The 18,592-nt window shown below is 43.2% G+C and overlaps 1 protein-coding gene across 2 annotated transcripts in view; it reads left to right on the forward strand.

The window, feature by feature from the left end:
* The first annotated feature begins 227 nt into the window (after nucleotides 1-227).
* Nucleotides 228-18,592, forward strand: part of LOC139375101 (diphthamine biosynthesis 6) — an 88,260-nt gene continuing 69,895 nt past the window's right edge. Inside the window, exons 1-3 of one of the 2 annotated variants that reach the window (XM_071116559.1) lie at nucleotides 228-432; nucleotides 782-873; nucleotides 1,027-1,211. In XM_071116559.1, the coding sequence (XP_070972660.1) occupies nucleotides 410-432; nucleotides 782-873; nucleotides 1,027-1,211 (300 nt within the window). In that variant the 5' untranslated portion in view covers nucleotides 228-409. The remainder of the gene's footprint in view (nucleotides 433-781; nucleotides 874-1,026; nucleotides 1,212-18,592) is intronic. The other variant, XM_071116560.1, reaches the window with a different exon arrangement.

Raw genomic sequence — 18,592 nt, forward strand, 5'->3', positions numbered from 1 at the left:
CTGCAAATCTATTAGTTATATTGTAGTATAACATGTTATCACGGACATATATATATATATATATATATATATATATATATATATATATATATATATATATATATATATATATATATATATAGGAGAGCTATATATATGTATTTAAAAAAATATATATATATATTACCGAGCAGTGCTCATTGTAATAAATGTTTTATTTTAAATCAGGCACCCCACAGGATAGCTTCATTCATAAAGGTCCTTTCATCCAGGAAGTGCTTGCTCACATGAGTTTTTGTGTATATGTCGAACTGCTGCTGTGACTGGTTGCTATGCTGTACACATATTCAGAGTAAACGAAACATAGATAACATTATCCGATTATGCATTTAGTAACTGTTTATGTCTACAGAAATATTGCATAAAGAAAATGAAAGTAGTTGCGTTGATAAGGTAAACCTAAATCATTGCTGTCACAGCTCTCCTGTTCTATCTACGTTTTCTAGCTAGCTATCTGAGAAGGATGTGTTGCTTGCTAACTAGATAGATATATCCTGTACTTTGTTATTTCGTTTAAGATGACGTGTGGGGGAAATAGCATGCATCGTTATTCGTTACAGAAATAAAGGTTCATAACATTCTGAATACATGCAAGTAAGAGGAACTTGCATTTCAGTATAGAACTAAAGGAAATCACCCTAACATTCGTATGTTTCTGATCATAGTGACAGTGATACGGCTATTTACATAGTTGCACCTTCATGTAGTGAATGCATTAATCCCTCTGACTGTATTGTTGCAGTGGGGGCAAAGACAGCTGTTATAACATGATGCAATGTGTTGCTGCTGGGCACCAGATAGTAGCGCTGGCCAACCTGCGTCCTGCTAACAAAGGTGAGATGTCTATCTGTTTTTCCTCCTGTATGTGTGGGTACTTAAAACACAATTCAAATATTGGTCAATGTTTCCCCTAAGAGATGTGCCTTGCCAACGTGGAAGACTAATACTGTAAATGAATGAACTTCTGTTATCCATCCCCTGTGTTAGATGAGTTGGACAGCTATATGTATCAGACGGTGGGTCACCAGGCCATAGACCTGTATGCTGAGGCTATGGATCTGCCCCTGTACCGACGCACCATCCAGGGCTCCAGCCTCGACACTGGGAGAGACTACAGCCAGACAGAGGGAGATGAAGTGGAAGACCTCTACCACCTACTGAACATGGTTCAGGTAAATCTCAACATGGAGGAAGGAGTGAGTGGTGACTTGGGGACAGATAAGAGGAGTTGCATTGCTAGTGTTTTAGCAAGATGAGGAAACAGCAAATTAGTTGGCTAAAGAGACTATAAGACCAACCTATTTACTCTGCAATCAATTCTTAGAAGTAGCAAAGTCTGTTAATATCAAGGACCCCCTTTATACAATGCCATACAGTCTCATTAGACATACTTGTGACTACACTTCAAGGTTCAGCGAGAGCTACGCTAAGCTACATGACATTTGTCACAGTCTATGAGCCAACTATCAGCCTATCATCACTCTCTGGTATAGGGAGGTTATCTGACGGTAGTGGTGTGGTATAGGGAGGTTATCTAACGGTAGTGGTGTGGTATAGGGAGGTTATCTAATGGTAGTGGTGTGGTATAGGGAGGTTATCTAATGGTAGTGGTGTGGTGTAGTGGTGTGGTATAGGGAGGTTATCTGACGGTAGTGTTGTGGTATAGGGAGGTTATCTAACAGTTGTGGTGTGGTATAGGGAGGTTATCTAATTGTAGTGGTGTGGTATAGGGAGGTTATCTAACAGTTGTGGTGTGGTATAGGGAGGTTATCTAATGGTAGTGGTGTGGTACAGGGAGGTTATATGATGGTGGTGGTGTGGTATATGGAGGTTATCTGACGGTAGTGGTGTGGTATATGGAGGTTATCTAATGGTAGTGGTGTGGTATAGGGAGGTTATCTGACGGTAGTGGTGTGGTATAGGGAGGTTATCTAACGGTAGTGGTGTGGTATAGGGAGGTTATCTGATGGTAGTGGTGTGGTATAGGGAGGTTATCTAATTGTAGTGGTGTGGTACAGGAAGGTTATCTAATTGTGTTGTGGTATATGGAGGTTATCTGACGGTAGTGGTGTGGTATAGGGAGGTTATCTGACGGTAGTGGTGTGGTATCGGGAGGTTATCTAACGGTAGTGGTGTGGTGTAGTGGTGTGGTATAGGGAGGTTATCTGACGGTAGTGGTGTGGTATATGGAGGTTATCTAATGGTAGTGGTGTGGTATAGGGAGGTTATCTAACGGTAGTGGTGTGGTATAGGGAGGTTATCTAACGGTAGTGGTGTGGTATAGGGAGGTTATCTAATGGTAGTGGTGTGGTGTAGTGGTGTGGTATAGGGAGGTTATCTGACGGTAGTGGTGTGTTATAGGGAGGTTATCTAATGGTAGTGGTGTGGTATAGGGAGGTTATCTAACGGTAGTGGTGTGGTATAGGTAGGTTATCTAATGGTAGTGGTGTGGTATAGGGAGGTTATCTAACAGTAGTGGTGTGGTATAGGGAGGTTGTCTAAAGGTAGTGGTGTGGTACAGGCAGGTTATCTAATTGTGTTGTGGTATAGGTAGGTTATCTGATGGTAGTGGTGTGGTACAGGCAGGTTATCTAATTGCGTTGTGGTATAGGTAGGATATCTGATGGTGTGGTGTGGTACAGGCAGGTTATCTAATTGTGTTGTGGTATAGGGAGGTTATCTAATGGTAGTGGTGTGGTATAGGGAGGTTATTTAACGGTAGTGGTGTGGTATAGGGAGGTTATCTAACGGTAGTGGTGTGGTATAGGGAGGTTATCTGACAGTAGTGGTATGGTATAGGGAGGTTATCTAATGGTAGTGGTGTGGTATAGGGAGGTTATCTAATGGTAGTGGTGTGGTATAGGGAGGTTATCTAACGGTAGTGGTGTGGTATAGGGAGTTATCTAATGGTAGTGGTGTGGTGTAGTGGTGTGGTATATGGAGGTTATCTGACGGTAGTGGTGTGTTATAGGGAGGTTATCTAATGGTAGTGGTGTGGTATAGGGAGGTTATCTAACGGTAGTGGTGTGGTATATGGAGGTTGTCTAAAGGTAGTGGTGTGGTACAGGCAGGTTATCTAATTGTGTTGTGGTATAGGTAGGTTATCTGATGGTAGTGGTGTGGTACAGGCAGGTTATCTAATTGCGTTGTGGTATAGGTAGGATATCTGATGGTGTGGTACAGGCAGGTTATCTAATTGTGTTGTGGTATAGGTAGGTTATCTGATGGTGCTGTACAGGCAGTTTATCTAATTGTGTTGTGGTATAGGTAGGTTATCTGATGGTGCTGTACAGCCAGGTTATCTAATTGTGTTGTGGTATAGGTAGGTTATCTGATGGTAGTAGTGTGGTACAGGCAGGTTATCTAATTGTGTTGTGGTATAGGTAGGTTATCTGATGGTAGTGGTGTGGTATAGGGAGGTTATCTAACGGTAGTGGTGTGGTGTAGTGGTGTGTTATAGGGAGGTTATCTAATGGTAGTGGTGTGGTGTAGTGGTGTGGTATAGGGAGGTTATCTGACGGTAGTGGTGTGGTATATGGAGGTTATCTAATGGTAGTGGTATGGTATAGGGAGGTTATCTGACGGTAGTGGTGTGGTATAGGGAGGTTATCTGACGGTAGTGGTATGGTATAGGGAGGTTATCTGACGGTAGTGGTGTGGTATAGGGAGGTTATCTAACGGTAGTGGTGTGGTATAGGGAGGTTATCTGACGGTAGTGGTATGGTATAGGGAGGTTATCTGACGGTAGTGGTGTGGTATAGGGAGGTTATCTAACGGTAGTGGTGTGGTATAGGGAGGTTATCTAATGGTAGTGGTGTGGTATAGGGAGGTTATCTGACAGTAGTGGTGTGGTATTTGGAGGTTATTTAACGGTAGTGGTGTGGTATAGGGAGGTTATCTAATGGTAGTGGTGTGGTATAGGGAGATTATCTAACGGTAGTGGTATGGTATAGGGAGGTTATCTAATGGTAGTGTAGTGGTGTGGTATAGGGAGGTTATCTGACGGTAGTGGTGTGTTATAGGGAGGTTATCTAATGGTAGTGGTGTGGTATAGGGAGGTTATCTAACGGTAGTGGTGTGGTATAGGGAGGTTATCTAATGGTAGTGGTGTAGTGGTGTGGTATAGGGAGGTTATCTGACGGTAGTGGTGTGGTATATGGAGGTTATCTAATGGTAGTGGTGTGGTATAGGGAGGTTATCTAACGGTAGTGGTGTGGTGTAGTGGTGTGGTATAGGGAGGTTATTTAACGGTGGTGGTGTGGTATAGGGAGGTTATCTAATGGTAGTGGTGTGGTATAGGGAGGTTATTTAACGGTAGTGGTGTGGTATAGGGAGGTTATCTAACGGTAGTGGTGTGGTATAGGGAGGTTATCTAACGGTAGTGGTGTGGTATATGGAGGTTATCTAATGGTAGTGGTGTGGTATAGGGAGGTTATCTAACGGTAGTGGTGTGGTATATGGAGGTTGTCTAATTGTGTTGTGGTATAGGTAGGTTATCTGATGGTAGTGGTGTGGTACAGGCAGGTTATCTAATTGTGTTGTGGTATAGGTAGGTTATCTGATGGTGTGGTGTGGTACAGGCAGGTTATCTAATTGTGTTGTGGTATAGGTAGGTTATCTGATGGTAGTGGTGTGGTACAGGCAGGTTATCTAATTGTGTTGTGGTATAGGTAGGTTATCTGATGGTGCTGTACAGGCAGGTTATCTAATTGTGTTGTCGTATAGGTAGGTTATCTGATGGTAGTAGTGTGGTACAGGCAGGTTATCTAATTGTGTTGTGGTATAGGTAGGTTATCTGATGGTAGTGGTGTGGTACAGGCAGGTTATATAATTGTGTTGTGGTATAGGTAGGTTATCTGATGGTAGTAGTGTGGTACAGGCAGGTTATCTAATTGTGTTGTGGTATAGGTAGGTTATCTGATGGTAGTGGTGTGGTACAGGCAGGTTATCTAATTGTGTTGTGGTGTGCTATAGGGAGTGTGTTTAACACACTCCTGACAGGAGAAAGCTGCCTGGACACACAGTCACTCTTCAGGAGAAAAGCTCTCCCCCTGTCAGCACAAACAGCCTGTCCACGTGTACTTGATCCAACGCAGCTAACACCTTTTTCTCTTGCCACTCTCACACGCACAAGAGCAGCATCAAATTTATAGGGGCTTGCTTGCTGGTTTCTGTTTCTCTCTCTCTGTCTCTCTCTCTCTCTCTGTGTCTCTCTCTCTGTCTCTCTATCTCTGTCTCTCTCTCTCTGTCTCTCTGTCTCTCTCTCTCTGTCTCTGTCTCTCTGTCTCTCCCTCGCTCAGTCTCTCCCTGTCTCTGTCTCTGTCTCTGTGTCTCTCTCTCTCTCTCTCTGTCTCTCTCCCTCGCTCAGTCTCTCTCCCTCGCTCAGTCTCTCTCTGTCTCTCTCTCTCTCGCCCAGTCTCGTTGTGTGTGTCTCTCTCTCTCTGTCTCTCTGTCTCTCTCTCTCGTTATATACATATATATTTTATTTTGACTATTTTCTAAATTGTAGAATAGTAGTGAAGACATCAAAACTATGAAATAACGCGTATGGAATCATGTAGAAACCAAAAAAATGTTAAACCAATCAAAATGTATTTCATATTTGAGATTCTTCAAAGTAGCCACCCTTTGCCAGCTTTGCACACTCTTGCCATTCTCTCAACCAGCTTCACCTGGAATGCGTTTTCAAGAGTCTTGAAGGAGTTCCCACATTTGCTGACACCCCTGTTTTTAATACCTTTCAATATGTCACTTTGTGAGGATAACTGCTCTGAGCTGTTTTCCCCAAAACAATATAAGTTGGAGAACACATTGGGAGGGATCTTAGACTATTCCTCCATTCAGAATCCTTCTAGATCCTTAATATCCTTTGTTTGTGCTTATGGACTGCGCTCTTCATTTCAAACCACAGGTTTTCAATGGGTTTCAAGTCCGGAGACTTTGCAAAATGTTGATTTTGTAGCCAATTAACCATTTCTTTGTGGATTTTGATGTGTGCTTGGGGTTATTGTCTTGTTGGAAGTTCCACTTGTGACCAATTTTCAACCTCCTGACAGAGGCAACCAGGTTTTTGGCAACGATATGCTGGTACTGGCCTGGGTAAAGTTCATGATGCCGTTGACCTTAACAAGGGCCCCAGGACCAGTGGAATCAAAATAGCCCCATAACATCAAAGATCCACCATAGTTTTCAGTAGGTATGGGGGTTATTTTCAATTTATGCATTCATTTCGACATCAAACCCACCACTGGTGTGCTTGACCAAAGAGCTCTATTTTCTCTCTCGCTCTATCTCAGTGTCATTATTCTCACAAGGGGAAGGTACTAGACTTTTGAAAAAAGGGGTGTTAGTAATTTTTACCCCTATCTGTTTGCATTTATTTTATTAATTGTTTAAAAAAATCTCTTTCTCTGAGCAATTTTAGAAAACAATATATATACATTAAAAAAAAGAGTGTACAATATTGGTCAGTATTTGCATGATTTATTTTATACAGTCTTTTTTGCTCGTCTTTATCAAACAATAGTGTCAATAATTATGGACCCCATTGTATGTGTCATAGTCTTTACACCCCTCACCCTACTCTTTACACCCCTCACCCTATTCTGTCCCTGGTCTGTGATGGCTGGCTCTGGGATTGCTAGGTTTTGCTCATTTCCTATTTCCAGGGCAGGGCTGACGTGACCCCGTCCCTTGTTAGGGCCAAAGGCCAGGCCAACAGGGCCCAGCAGACAGCCAGTCCTCACTGTGTTTACCTCTCTCACAGTTAACCGTGGAGGGCACAGACCTGCAACCTAGAGCCCAACCGATATATTGGTTCACCGATATTATTGGCTGATATTGGCCTTTTACAGATATATTGGTACCAGGGGATAATTTGATAAATAAGATGAAAAAGGGGAATTACATGCTGATCTGAACACTTGTGGTCATTCTCTTTGTGTCATTGTTGTCACAAAGTATGACATCAACATTTGAAGCTTAGTTATTGTTCAATTGCTCTTCTTGATGGCAATTTATTAGAATTCAGTGTGGAAAAATTACACTTTTTCATTTCCTGGCTGTAAAACAGTATATCGGCAGATACAGTGCCATGAAAAATTATTCTTCACATTTCTTCACATTCACATTCTTCACATTTCATTGTGTTACAAAGTAGGATGAAATGATTTAATTGTAAAAATACACAAAGAGCTTTAATGTCAAAGTGGAAGTTTTTGACAAACAAAAAATTCAGAACTAGAATATAGTTGTTGCATAAGTATTCAGCCCCTTTGTTTATGCAAACATACATTAGTTCAGGAGTATAATCTGGCTGAACAAATCGCATAATAAATTACATGTACTCACTGTGTGTGAAATAATACGTGTTGGCATGATTTTTGAACATCTGTAAGGTCCCTCAGTCAAGTATTGAATTTCAAGCACAGATTAAACTACAAAGACCAGGGAGCTTTTTGAAAGCCTCATAAAGAAGGGCAGTGATTGGTAGATGGGTAACAATAGCAAATCCGACATTTGAGTATCGCGTTAAGCATGGTCAAGTTAATAATTACGCTGTGGATTATATATTAAATCACCCAAACACATCAAAGATGCAGTCGTCCTTCTGAACTGAGCTGCAGTACAGGAATGAATGTTACCATGAGGCAATTGGTGATTTTCAAAACAGCTACAGGTTCTGTGATGGTAGAAAACTGAGGATGGATCAACAACATTGTAGTGACTCCACAATAATGACCTAAATGAAGAATAGAAATATACAGAATTTGCAAGGTGCTGTATATCAGTATCGTTAAGTTTTGTATTTAAGTAAAGAGCAATACTCACTCTCCATGCAATTTTTCTTCAGAAATATGTTTTCTAATTGGGGTGGTTTGTTATCGCACCCTATTATGAGATTTACATTGATCATCAGATACGTTTGTTTAGTTAGTGAATTTTCTGTATCCAGCCTATATTTTTGAAGTATCTCTCTGTATGTCAGTAATGGGTTCTGTGAAAGTACAATCGCTTCCTCTTGAATATCCAGTTGATTCAAAGGTGTGTTTTTTATTCACCTTAGGTTTAGTGCTGAGTTTGATTGTGTTGCAGCGAAGAGGAGTCCGATAATTAGCTGTTAAATCACCCTCACAGGAAAAGAGCAGTTTTAGCATATAAAATGTGTTCTGTTTTGGAAGTGTGATATTTTGAAAGATTCATCCTAGCAGTTTGAATTAATTAGATGTTATTAAAATCTATTTGGCAAATGACACTTGAACATAGATGAAAGCATTTTATTTTTTTGAAACTGTGATGAATCTGAGTAAATCTGTTTTTCCTCCCTCTTCTCTTTAAATCCTTGAAGTTCCACAACTCTGCTCATAACATGAGCCAACAGTGCCACCTATGGACCAATCCCATGCTTTGCCTAACCAAACCAAACTCACAACTCCCTTCGGTCTCTCACATGGGATAATTTTCAGTGGAAACATTGTCAATGGGAGAAAAATGCCCAATTATGATATCCCCCCCAATCCCAACAGTGGTGATAATCGCAGAGTGACAATGTGCCCTCTTGCCTAGCCCCCCCGATGCGCGTCTGTGTATGGTCCGCTGTCTGTGAAGTGTGTAACCCGATAGACACGCGAGCCATAACATACCCCGGCCCATCCTGCCATGGCTTTGATCTTTGAACCTGGCCTTTGAGGAGGAAAAATAACTGTCTTCTCAGAGGCAGAGGGGATCTTTCACTCCGTCCTCAGCGTGTGTGTGTGTGTGCGTGTGTGTGTGTGTGCGTGTGTGTGTGTGTGCGCGTGCGTGCGTGTGCGCGCGCTGATTATAAAGCTGTCTGACGCCCACAGATCTGATGGCTCCTTTTCCCCTGCCCTGCCTAGCATATGTCTCATAAATCAGACCACAGATTGAATGTCAACATGTCACTCTCTATCTTATATCTCACCGTGAGGGGTTCAGTGTTTTGAGAGGAAATCGTTTTGATGTCAAAATGTCTGTTCAGTTTAGAACTAAACATTTAAAATCCATAACTTGTATAATGCATGGATGATGTTTCCATACGTTTTTCTGTAATATTCTCGTCCAGTAAATGGATGGAGCATACAGCATTAATAACATACAATCAGGTGAAGTTATGATTCTTCTCCATTCATTTCTGTAACCAGAGCTGTTGCCCTGGCCTCACCTTCGCCTGTCCTCCTGTCCTGTACATCAATACTGTACATGCTGTGGAGGGCGGTTGGCTTGGCCATGCTGCCGTGATTAAGATCAACAGTGTCAGCCACCCCTGGCTGAAATGCCTAACCCCCCCCCCCACCCCACCCCCTCCCTGCAGGCCTGGGGAAAGGTTCATATTAGTCATCTCACATCCCTCAAGTTCTTCATCCCCTCTTTTCTGCTCTGACACACTGGCTCTTTATGCCTGGTGACACTGTGCGAGAGAACAGGAGAGGAGGATGAGGAGAGGGAGGGAGGCAGGGAGAGTGTCCTTTGAAGGATAGGTCAGAGGCCCTAGGTTACGTAATAGTATGTTTCTATCTTCATCCTCCACACATGGTGCTATAAGCATTAGCTTCTATCTCTAATATCCTGGCTTGTTCAAACTTCACATACTGCAGTCTGCACAGGAATGAAGACTATTTCCCCTCAATCCCCTTGCAACTAGATACTTTTTTTGCAATAAAATAAATATTTATACTTTTTAAATTATATAAATGAAAAGGGTGTTACTCTATCTCTGTTTTTTTATGTTAGTTCTCTTGACAGCACATTTAAAGCATAATTGGTTTCTCTCCACTAGTATGTTAAGGAAACAAAAATGTGAAGAACTTGGATAGAAATTGAAAGAATGTCACGTTCTGATCTTTATTTCCTTTGTTTTGTCTTTATTTAGTATGGTCAGGGCGTGAGTTGGTGTGGGCAGTCTATGTGTGTTTTTCTATGTTGGGGTTTTGAGTTCAGCCTAGTATGTTTCTCAATCAGAGGCAGGTGTCGTTAGTTGTCTCTGATTGAGAATCATACTTAGGTAGCCTGGGTTTCATTTTTGAGTTGTGGGTGTTTGTTTCCGTGTGAGTGTTTGTTGCCACACGGTACTGTTTCGGTTTCGTTCGTTTCACGTTTATTGTTTTGTAGTGTTCAGTTTATGTCTTTAAATAAACATGGACACTTACCACGCTGCGCATTGGTGCTCCGATCCTTCTCGCTACTCCTCCTCAGAAGAGGAGGAAGAATGCCGTTACAAAGATGTCAACTGCAGTTCAATGACCCTGCGACCTCTGAACTAATCAGTGAAAACAAAAGGTTCCAGCTCATTAGGCTGATGTGGAACAATAGACGATATTAATACCTAGGCTTTTCATTATGAACCGTCTAATTAGCAGCAACATTTCTGTCACATTCCTGCCCTGGCTCTGTGTTGGATGAAATGTTACATTCAGATCTTATTTCCTGCCATGTAATTAATCAGCCTTTTCAGGAACACAATGCTTTCAAACATGGTTATTACTGAGTGATAGCCTATCCCAGGGCGGAGTAGGCTACTTTTTTTTCCTTCCCTTTTTATCAAGCCAAATGCTCAAGATGTCACGGAAAAATACTGGAGAGCGCCAGGCTCCAGTCCCCTTTGGCCTTTGTAGATGTTCAAACATTCCCTTCTGTTGGTGCGTGTTAAAACACCACATTTCTTGCGAGATAATCCCTGTGTTAAACACACAGACACACTCCCCATCCCAGCGTCACCCTCCACCCTCCACTCCATTATCGACAGCAGTCGACTGGGCTGGGCCCTCCGAGATTGGAGGGGGGAGTCGACCGTACGTCCACAAGTCCAAACATAATTTTTCTCTGTTTTTACCCCTCTCTCTCTCTCTCTCTCTCTCTCTTTCTCTTCTTTTTCTCTTCATATCTGGATTCTATTGTGTTGTCGTCATAGCCTTTTCAGAAGCCTTTAGAAGCCTGGTGTTGCGTTGCTGCAGGTGCCGTAGTGGAGAGGTCCTGCTGTGAGGTGTAGAAGAGAGGAGAGAAGGAGGAGAGGAAAGAAGAATGGAACAGGCGGAAGAGTCTGGTGTTGAACTTGGAGCCCTGTGTTATCGATTAGGGGGCCAAAGTGTTAGGAGTCAGCCGCTACAAAGCACAGCGGTGTGTTGTGAGGGTAGAAAATCAAACACACCCTACATCCTTACCAGCACAGTGGCGTGTTAGGCACATGGGGGCTCAAAGAAAATGGATGTCTTTAAAAAGCTGCTTAATGCATAAATCACGACTGGTGAGGTCACAGAGAGGCTTTATGAGATAGGATCAATAAGAAGACTAATGTGAGAGTCCTGTACCTGTGATCTGGGGCAAAGATGCATTTTCTTCCCCTTTCTCAGAGGTATAATTAGTGGTGTGGTAGAAGCATTAACAATGGATAATGCTCTTCAAAAGTTAATTGATATATCCCAATTAGTTTCATGCTTTTTTCAGGACAAGTGTAGGCTGGCTGTGTGTCTAGTCTAGCTTGTCTCATGTTCTTCTAATGAGGCTAGTAGCATTGCCTAGATTCCTGTTAAACCAGAGTACAGCCAGGCACTCACTGCCTCGGTCTCCTTCTAGCTGTGATAACCCATTGTTATCTTTTCCTTTGGTCTGAGACTGACTGCTGACTGGAACAGTGACAGTCAGTGGGGTGAGATTGTGGGTTGTTTTGCACACGAGGAAGGATAGCATTACCGTTGAGATAATGGGCGTCTGTATTGTTCTCGCCCCTGTGTGGAAGTGGCGGGACAGGATCTATTAGAACCAGGCACATTTCCATCAGACCCAACCGACATAGCTAACGGAACAGTCAGTCCCACACAAACATTAGATAAAGAGCCTAGCCTGAAGCCTTTGTAATTTGTTTGTATTTTTCTGCTTAATGTACTTTGCTCAATCTTGTTTAGTGATGATGGAAACAGATAGCCTTATCTTGGCTTGCCAAGGGCAGGAGCTGCTAAGGCTGGTTGGGTGAACATTGTTCCAAATGGAGGATTTTCCCCCCTGGCCACAGAGATGGATTGTAGACATAGCTCAGAGTTATTTGCATCAGATTGCTCAGGACTAGGCTAATATTTTCTTTTGGGCACTCTGTTTAAGAGTGGATGTTACACTTACTTTCATGGATAGTGTGTGTGTGTGTGTGTGTAGACTGTGAGTCACTCACACATGGTGTTCTGAGTTGTTTGATTGGTTAAACCACCAGGGAGTCTGAGAGTTGATCATTTTCTGTTGCTTTTTTCACTACCCTTTTCTCCAGTTTCCCTCTGAGATCCACTGATAAAAGAAGAGTTAATCACCCTCGTGAAAAGTAATGAGCCATTAGCATAAATCAGACCCTCATTGCTTCATTATCAGTTCTCAGCCATTTCAACAATTTGACGAGAGATCTGGCTAAATAATAAAAAGTCATTGGAACAGAGACCGTCCGTCTAAAACAACAGCCGTTTCACACAGATACAAAAACACTCAGGCTCCTTAGCCCAGAGTGGTCGGAGAGCACCCTGTTGTGAAGAAGTCATTCACCTTTTTATAGCTAGCGGCCTGTCGTCGGTCAGGCCCAGAAGTGTCTCAGTCTGTCTTTCCCTCCTCCCTCCCTCTTGTCTGACCGACCCGATGGCTGAGGGTCAGTCGAATAGCTCTTAGTCAGTCAAATCCCACCAACCATCTCCCCGAAAATTAAGCAGACTTTGACTTTTATGTTTTGTTTTGCAAAGCATTCCCTGAAATAAATATTTGTGGCAGCCCCCGTGCCTCCTGCAGCTAAAGCCATAACCAGCAGAAGAAAAACACTGTCTGGAGTCTGGAGTGTGTAAAACCTGCATCACAGTCATATTTCCCCCCTCTCTCTCTGAAGAGGGAGGGGGCTGGGAGACTACCACGATGTCTGAGGCCCAGAACGTGAAGGGAGGACAAGTGGTCCCGAGATGTTTGGTTGTATCCTGACTGAGTTTTTTTCCCAATTGACAACCTCGGCAAGAAAGCATTTGCATCTTGGAGGGGAGCCGGATGGAGAGGAGCACGTGAAGGCTTGTTGTTGAGTGACACCGGTTGCCATGGTGCGTTAGGATTCTTTATGAACCCTCCTGCAATCTCACTGGCTGGAAGCTTCCCAGATATCCGTCTCCCTGTCTTGGTGTCTCAGACAGTCCCACCTCACCTCAGCCAACTGAGAATGTTTCAGTGACAGAGGAAGGATTAAGGTTTGTTTTATGCCCTACGGAAAAGGAGAGTCACGTCAGGCATTTGTTTATCAGGGCATGTTGTCCTGATTCTTTCTGGAGGGATGCAGATGGAGATGCAGGCTGTCTGGAACTGGTTGCAACATATCCTGTGTTGACATGAAAAGTCTCCATTTTGATCTCTTATTCGTGAATTGCAAGGATTCATAAAAAAAAGAGTTGATAAACCCCTATACCTTTTCCCACAGCTTGCTTCCCAGCGTTTAGTTAGTTTTCCATGCATGTTGATATGGAAACCCTTCTTGGCCCTGTTTGCTGCTGAATCCAAGGCTTTGTGCTTGGTTTGGCTCAGGCTCTCTGCCTGCCTGCCTGCCTGCCTGCCTGCCTGGCTGTCTGACGTCTGGGCCTCTGTTTACGTAACCATATATATTTAAGAGGAAACTCGTGAAACGTTAATCTCTCTACTTTTTAACCCTGATGAAATTCTACGTTTTCCAGCTGTGCGGTGTGGCATATTTATGCACCGGCCCTATCGGTGAACACAGCTCTGTCACTGTTAATGAATCACAGCACTGCGAGTGTGTGTGTGTGTGTGTGTGTGTGTGTGTGTGTGTGTGTGTACGCGCGCGCGCAGTGCAGGCTAGAAGACTCAACAGTAACAAGCTGAAATGGCCCTCCAAAAAAGCTCTCCCCTGGCCACAAACACCTCAGTGTGAATGTGTTGAAAGTGAAGTGTTGCGTCTTCTTTTCCTCCAGAATCCAGCCCAGAACAGTCTGGTCATCGTTCTGAGGCTGATAGGCGTCACTCATTGTGGTGACAGTGACGAGACAATGGACGATGTCATATCCCTCTATTCAGACCACACCTGGCATTAGAGACCTCTCTGAGGACCATAGTTCCCCCTCTTATGAAACTCACTGACTCACTCTGTCCCACATCATCCCTGGGACTCGCCTGGACCGCCAAGGCCGGCTATATGAACATATAGTTTTTTTTCATCCGTTCTTTTCTTTACTGTTGAGGAATGACGCATGGTGTGTCATGGAGGGAACACAACCGTGAACACAAAGGAAGGGCCTGTCTGTCAACAGCTGCTCCTAACAGCCAGCTTCTCCAATTTACAGAAGGGAACATCTCAGAGTCTGAACCACTGAAAAGGTTTTAGTTTGAGTATGTTTTACGAAGATGTTCACAAAGACAGTATTCCCTATGGACAGATTTTTAGTTATTATTGTTTTCTTGGTCCACATTTGGGATGATAAACCTCACCACCGTGCATATTGTGGTTGTTAGTATTTGTGCAAATGTTCTTGTTGGTATACCATAATATACACCCAAATCAGGGTCAAGGTTTTAGACTTCCATGCCCATATTGTTTCCTGTTTTAATGTCACATGTACTAGTACAGTTGAATGCCTTTCTTGCCAGCTCTAACCTCAACAATGCAGTAATCAATAATGTAATACTAAAAATAACAAGGTAGAACAAAAACACACAATATATCAACATAAGAGATAAGAACATGATAAAGTAAGTAAGCACCGCCGATAAATCCACCATAATTGAGAATTTCAATAAGCATTTTTCTACGGCTGGCCACGCTTTCCACCTGGCCACCCCTACCCTGGTCAACACTGCACTCCCCCACAGCAACTTGCCCAAGTCTCCCCTATTTCTCCTTCACCCAATTCCAGATAGCTGATGTTCTGAAAGAGCTGCAAAATATGGACCCCTACAAATCAGCAGGACTAGACAATCTGGATCCTCTCTTTCTAAAATGATCAGCTGACATTGTTGCAACCCCTATTACTAGCCTGTTCAACCTCTTTCATATAGTCTGAGAGCCACAAAGATTGGAAAGCTGCTGTGGTCATCCCCCTCTAGACTCAAACTGCTACAGACATATATCTATCCTACCCTGCCTTTCTACGGTGTTTGAAAGCTAAGTTAACAAACAGATCACCGGCCATTTCGAATCCCACCTTACCTTCTCTGCTATGTAATCTGGTTTCCGAGCTGGTCATGGGTGCACCTCAGCCACGCTCAAGGTCCTAAACGATATCACAACCTCCATCGATAAGAGACAATACTGTGCAGCTGTATTCATAGACCTGGCCAAAGCTTTCGACTCTGTCAATCACCGCATTCTTATCGGCAGACTCAACAGCCTTGGTTTCTCAAATGACTGCCTCGCCTGGTTCACCAACTACTTCTCAGATAGAGTTCAGTGTGTCAAATCGGAGGGCCTGTTGTCCGCACCTTTGGCAGTCTCTATGGGGGTGCCACAGGGTTCAATTTTCGGGCCGACTCTTTTCTCTGTATACATCAATGATGTCGCTCTTGCTGCTGATGATTCTCTGATCCACCTCTACGCAGACTATACCATTCTCTATACCTCTGGCTCTTCTTTGGACACTGTGTTAACTAACCTCCAGACAATCTTCAATGACATACAACTCTCCTTCCATGGCCTCCAACTGTTCTTAAATGCAAGTAAAACTAAATGCATGCTCTTCAACCAATCGCTACCAGCACCTGCCCGCCCGTCCAGCATCACTACTCTGGACGGTTCTGACTTAGAATATGTGGACATCCACAAATACCTAGGTGTCTGGTTAGACTGTAAACTCTCCTTCCAGACTCACATTAAGCATCTCCAATCCAAAATGAAATCTATAAACGGCTTCCTATTTCGCAACAAAGCATCCTTCACTCATGCTGCCAAACATACCCTTGTAAAACTGACTATCCTACCAATCCTTGACATCGGCGATGTAATTTACAAAATAGCCTCCAACACTCTACTCAGCAAATTGGATGCAGTCTATCACAGTGCCATCCGTTTTGTCACCAAAGCCCCATAATCTACTCACCACTGTGACCTGTATGCTGTCGTTGGCTGGCCCTCGCTTCCTATTCGTCACCAAACCCACTGGCTTCAGGTCATCTATAAGTCTTTGCTAGGTAAATCCCCGCCTTCTCTCAGCTCACTGGTCACCATAGCAGCACCCACCCGTAGCACCCGCTCCAACAGGTATATTTCACTAGTCACCCCCAAAGCCAATTCCTCCTTTGGCCGCCTTTCCTTCCAGTTCTCTGCTGCCAATGACTGGAACGAATTGTTTCGAATGTTTTTTTTAATTCCATGTGTAAGTCTGTGCTGTTGTTTGTGTCACAGTTGTAAATGAGAACTTGTTCTCAACTAGTCTACCTGGTTAAGTAAAGGTGAAATAAAAATACGAAATACAGGGTCAGTTCCAGTGTGTTGGAGCGTCAGTGTGCTTGGTTTGTAGGGCCCTGTGACTGCATAGAGATGGTGCAAAAATGAGAATAAAATAGAGTTGTTTCTGGCCCTGTCCTGAACCATCTGACCTATCCTGTTACAGTCCACTGCTTTACACTTTAACCCAAACTGCCGTTTCTCCTCACCTCCTTCACAACCCAGAGAGCGCTGTAGATAGGTCACCTAGCTAGCCTAGCTGGGGTTGTGTTGTGTAGGGAGAGAATGGTAATGATGCTGATAACACAAATAAACCGCATAGCAATTTCCTCCATCCCACTGGGAGGCTCCTGTGACTGTCACATCCATGACCACATAGGTGTCTGATCACACCCCTAACAAGGCCCCTGGAGGGTTGTCCCAAATTTGATTAAGCACAAATTGCTTGAACCCCACGCTTTACACCCAGACCTCCAGCGCAGCACACATCGTCATAACAGAACAGGGGCCCCCTGTGTTACCCACGTGTAGCGGAGCACGGGAGAACAATCCCATTTCATTAGAACAGGCCCAGAGCAGAGCTGATATAATGGAGCCTGGGCCATTAAAACCATGTTGTGTCCAGTCACTCACTGATGGAACTATTGGGGGGTGGGTCCGTATGACAACAAGGACAGGCCGGGGCACGTGATGGTACTGTACTATGTGCCCCTGAGCAAACTGTCATTCAAGGCACTTTAATTAATTGATCAGGTCGTCTTCCTGCCTAGTCATGCTATGAGGCTGGGGCAATAACACTAACGTGCAAGAAGGCACATAAACACCGTGAGCCTGGAGAAAAGACTGACTGTGTAAATACCTGCTTCTGTATGGTATTACAGTAATAACTGTTTTTAGCTAATCGTTCAGTGCAAAGGCGAACTTGCTTTATTGAATACCAGATATCTAGTGATTTTATGATAGTTGCTATGGTTAATGGCTAATAGTCTGAATCGGAGGACACAGGCCCTTTGGATTAGGCCTAATTTAGAAAAAAATCTCTCTGGAGTCTTGAGAATGTCATTAAGACTTCGTTTTGATCATCTACACAATCATTTAATGAGCGTTCTGATGTACCTAATGAATCTGTGAATGTTTAATATTTTATAGCTTCCTAATTTCCCTGTTTTCTATGAATTACTTTGGCCTATTAAATATGAATCCAGATGGAGTGATATGATGGATAACATAAAGTAAAATCTAAAATGGAAATGGATGGTCTGTTTGATGTTCAGTAGAATACTCCTCTTACAGAATCAGGTTTCACTTTGTAAGGGGTAATGCTACGTAGTTTCAATCAAGTTCCAGACTTTGTCCCTTGCATTTCTATAGAATTGTATTTGTGTCATTGATTCTTAGTAGTAGTAGTGGTAGTAGCAAACTTTATTATACCAGGGGGAAATTAGTTTTGCAGCCCTGTTACACTCAAGACACTACAGACAGAATTTGGGATAAAAGTTGGTCTGTTAATATTGATGTAAAACTTGATGAATAAGAATTCAGGAGAAGTGTTGACTCATCAAGCATTTAGTAGAAGGAGTAGATCAACAACGTGCTACATGATAGGCTTGCCTCTGTCTTTCAGGTCATATCTCTGTATCTGCTCTTAGACTATAGGCCTAGCTATGCCTATGAATACAATTGAATTACACTTGGATGGTCCAACGTATGTATATATAATTACAATGTATATGACACACGCTGCCTTGAAATAGAGTTGAATTAGCATATCACTTTTTGGGTGAAGCATGTCTGGCAGCCTTAATCTTCTGAGCCGTTTATAATTCAGCCCAGTCCATCCATTTTCATGGGGAATGTTTGGGGGGAGGTTTCCTTTAATGAATTTGACAATTAGTAACAGAAGTTAATGACTGTATGGGGCCTAGTACCCTGATGGACATGGCTGTGGGCCTGAATGTGCCTGTGATCCAAGCCATATATCCTAATTAAATGCCTTTAGTTTCTTGACGACTACAGCTAGACTAGACAGGCTTTTGTTTAGTCTGCCCCTGGTGGGGGTCCTTGGGGTCCTTCCGCACACCAACAGTCATGGAGGAGGAACAGAGAGCATTGTGGGAATGGTCTGAGGTAGCACATGGT

This window comes from Oncorhynchus clarkii, chromosome 19 (assembly GCF_045791955.1).
Source record: "Oncorhynchus clarkii lewisi isolate Uvic-CL-2024 chromosome 19, UVic_Ocla_1.0, whole genome shotgun sequence".
Lineage (NCBI taxonomy): Eukaryota > Metazoa > Chordata > Actinopteri > Salmoniformes > Salmonidae > Oncorhynchus > Oncorhynchus clarkii.